General features: G+C 32.4%; 1 protein-coding gene across 1 annotated transcript; it reads left to right on the top strand.

The window, feature by feature from the left end:
• Positions 1 to 2465: 2465 nt before the first annotated feature.
• On the top strand, positions 2466 to 3314 carry LOC111418892 (protein mxl-3-like). Its single transcript, XM_023051596.2, has 4 exons — positions 2466 to 2668; positions 2728 to 2838; positions 2888 to 3011; positions 3064 to 3314. The coding sequence occupies exons 1-4, from the start codon at positions 2648 to 2650 to the stop codon at positions 3207 to 3209; spliced, it is 402 nt and encodes a 133-aa protein (XP_022907364.1). The 5' UTR covers positions 2466 to 2647; the 3' UTR covers positions 3210 to 3314.
• The last annotated feature ends 595 nt before the right edge of the window (positions 3315 to 3909 follow it).

Raw genomic sequence — 3909 nt, 5'->3', positions numbered from 1 at the left:
AGTTCTAGTAATAGTGCTAGTGTAAAACTAGAACTAACACAAGACAGAGAATTAGAATCATTCGGGTTTAGCCGTCTTGAGAGACGTGCGGCTAAACCCGAATGATTCTACTTCTAAGTCTTGTTTTAGTTCTAGTGATAGTGCCAGTGCAAAACTAGAACTAACAGAAGACTTAGAACTAGAATCATTCGGGTTTAGCCGTCTTGAGAGACGTGCGGCTAAACCCGAATGATTCTAGTTCAAAGTCTTGTGTTAGTTCTAGTAATAGTGCTAGTGTAAAACTAGAACTAACACAAGACAGAGAATTAGAATCATTCGGGTTTAGCCGTCTTGAGAGACGTGCGGCTAAACCCGAATGATTCTACTTCTAAGTCTTGTTTTAGTTCTAGTGATAGTGCCAGTGCAAAACTAGAACTAACAGAAGACTTAGAACTAGAATCATTCGGGTTTAGCCGTCTTGAGAGACGTGCGGCTAAACCCAAATGATTCTAGTTCTAGATCTTTTGTTAGTTCTAGTGATAGTGCTGGTGTAAAACTAGAACTAACACTAGACCTAGAACTAGAAAGTAGCCGAATTTTTCTAGTCTAGTGTTGGTTCTAGTTTTAGTTCAGTCAAAATATGCAACATAGTGACATCTTATGTTAACTAGCGCTACCATTGTCACTAGAACTGTCATTAAACCTACAACTAGAAATATTCAGACATGTTGCATTTCTGCAGACATGAAATACATTTTTGTATATTACATTTTCAGTGAAATTCACTGTACAATCAACTCATTTTCTTGTCTAAAACTTGTAACCAAAAAAAAAATGTTATTTGACATGTTTTGACCCTTTCCCAATCAATAGTTTGTTGATATGACATGACATGAACGGTTTGTAATAATATACAGGATGAGTTATTAGTATCCCGACGGACGACAGTTGCTAAACCGTTTGAGAAAGAAAAAAATGTTTTATACAAAACTTGTTTGACTCACACTTTGTATTACGTCAAATTATTTTCACTTATACAGGGATGTTCCATTTAGGCGAAACTGAGAGTATGTAGATTTTTTGAAATGTAACACCCTGTATATTTTATCATATTATGAATAGAATTAAATTTGTTTATACAGCCGTATATGTTACTAACTCATAGCGTTCACAGTTCTTGAGATGTAAAAACGAAATTTTTTCCAATTTTGCCTTGAAACTATGTCAGATAATAGCCACAGCCAGTAGGTAAATGATAGTATCCAAAGATATTAGATACGCTATACAGCGTGTTCATAAATCTTAGTTACTTGTCATATTTTTCAAATGGCTTTTTCATAAGTTTTTTAAATGGAATACCCTGTATATTGTGTGCTGGTTGAATTTCTCATCAAGTTACCTTTAATTAATGATAAGTGATGAGTCAAACAACTTTTGTATAAAATATTTTTTTGTTCTTCAAACGGTTTAGTAACTATCGACCACCGGGATACTAATAACTCACCCTGTATAGTATAAGCCCATCATAAGTGTACCATTTGCCTACAACCGTGTTGTTCCGTATTTCTCCTTATCCAAGAAAATAACCTTTTTATATGACGCTAATAAAACTCTAAGAACATATAGACAATAAAAAATAATTTTTTGCTCTTTACAATAATGTATAATATGATTACAAAGCCCTTGTATCACATCTGCACCATGATTATTTGCTTTTTAAGCTTTGCTTGGATAATGACTTGGTTTGATGTTGCAAAAATCAAGAAACATATTTTGCCGTATATCTAGCACATCTGGAACAATAAACGAAATAGTGGAAACAATAAATCCTAAAACACCTTTCATCACTACCATTCAAAGAACATTTTTCTACCAATAACTGTTCTGTTTATTTATCCTTCATCAACTTTCTTTCTTCCTGCAGTTTTATAACTTTTGACACCCTCTGGTACTTTTTAGCACACTTTTAACAACATATTTGGCACTGCATGACACTACATGATTCTTTTTTGGTGTCTTTTTTTTTGGTGACATTTTACGAAATTTTTTATTCAATATTTAGACGTATTTTTGATCTTGTTACTCAATGTATGGTACGATCATGACTTTTATTGGAATCATAGAATTGAAGACTTTCGGAATTTGCTTCGAGAAACATTTTCACAATGCTTTCGATTGCTTGTATAAAATAAGCGCTTTAGACTTTTTGGAGGAAGAAAAGATTAATGACAGTTAAGAGTGCAAAAGTCTCAGACAAGTAACTACTCTTACTTAGAAGATAACATTTCTCTAGGAATAGGATTTAAAATAAAGGACTTAGAAATGTTCAATGATGTTTTTTATTTGGAAGGTTTTATTTTAAATTAGTGTTAACCCTCTTTATGGATATTTGATAAGTTCAAACGTGTATACTGTAGTAAAAAGTAATTGATTTTTAATTTAAATAAAAAAAAAGAATTTAGTTTCGTTATATTTCGTATTTCTTGGAAAAGATAAAATCAAGCACAAACAACACATGTTCGTAGCAAACCACTTTTTCTAGCAGATTCTCCGTACCCCCCCTTATAAAAATCATTCCTTCGTTGGTCAGTTTTATTCGATTTTTCACATAAACAGTGTCTTAAAATCTTATTAACAAATAAAGTAAAAGTTAATTAAAAAATACGAAATGGTTGGAAGAAAATCTGCTGTATGTACCAAAAACAACAATCTTTTTGTCTTAGTTTCGTTGATTGAAATAATTTGTAGGATCCAGTAAAAAGAGTGCATCACAATGAATTGGAAAGAAAAAGACGAACAAGATTGAGTGAATCGTTTGTTGCACTTAGAAACGCTATAAACCTCCATTCCGAACATAGGGTAATCTTTTTAATTGTGAAACTTCATTAATTTACCACTTTTGTTGTAGGTAAGTAGAAGAGAAACTTTGCTGCAAGCGGCGAAATTCATCACTAAAAATACAATTAAATGGGAACAAGAACAAAGAAATATCAACGATATATCAGTAAAAATTGAAAGATTGAAGCAAGAAAGTAAATAAAAATTGCATTATTTTTTTAACATTAATCTTATTTTAATTTTTAGTTTGTAGGCTGGAGGGGAAACCTTGCGAAGAATGCGACAACAAAAAGGTTGTTATTTCATCTGATAGTAGTCAATCAGAAAGTGATTTAGATTTGGATAATCCTAAAGATCCTGATTGGAATTTATATAACTATAGACGTAATTAAAACTATTTTAATTACTTAGAATGCTTAATTATTTTTTTAGAATTAAATTCTTGTTTTTGTTATTTTTGCTAAGATTATATATCTTTGAATAAACTCTAAATTAGTTTCCTTAAAACAATTTTTTTCACTACACTATAATATGTATATTAAATCATAAAGTCATAAAATCATTGTCTTTAAACTTTAAGTTTCTCAAAAGTTAAATAAAATTCCTCACAGACACATAAAAATAATCTAAATCAGAGTGCGGTAATATCGTTTGGGGGGAATCTCGACCTCTTCTCGTCTTGTAAAACGACTCGACACCGACCGATTTCAATAAAACCCCCGTAAAATTATAATAAAATCGTAGTAATCCGCGTGGTGTACGGTTCCGCCCGGAGCAGTTAAGCAAATTCGCGTTTCGAGGGGAATCCAAAAACCACCCTATATTTTTAAACCTTTCTAACCGTAAAACCACCCTCCGATTTCAAAATAAAGAGATTCTTGGTCGCATTTAAACATTTTTCTCGCTTGTGTCCCGATCGGTTCTAAAAATTGTCGTTCCCGAAATATACTCAAATTCTCTACCTCCTCCGTCACCTCCACCACCTCTTCCTTTTCGTTTCTAAGCTTTCAAAACGTCACGGAGAAAAATTACTTCGACTCCCGGAGGACACAAAATATAAATACGCTTCCTCCAAAAACCACCACCTTCTCT

The sequence above is a fragment of the Onthophagus taurus genome, chromosome 7, assembly GCF_036711975.1.
Source record: "Onthophagus taurus isolate NC chromosome 7, IU_Otau_3.0, whole genome shotgun sequence".
NCBI classification, from domain to species: domain Eukaryota; kingdom Metazoa; phylum Arthropoda; class Insecta; order Coleoptera; family Scarabaeidae; genus Onthophagus; species Onthophagus taurus.
The sequence above is the reverse complement of the archived record's forward strand: the minus strand, read 5'-3'. Positions and strand labels throughout refer to the sequence as shown.

Excerpts from the sequence above, each read along its gene's own strand:
- LOC111418892 (XM_023051596.2), top strand. The coding sequence starts at position 2,648 with ATGGTTGGAAGAAAATCTGCT. Across the intron at positions 2,839-2,887 it reads ACCTCCATTCCGAACATAGG|GTAAGTAGAAGAGAAACTTT; the intron begins GTAATCTTTTTA and ends CTTTTGTTGTAG. Across the intron at positions 3,012-3,063 it reads TGAAAGATTGAAGCAAGAAA|TTTGTAGGCTGGAGGGGAAA; the intron begins GTAAATAAAAAT and ends TTTAATTTTTAG.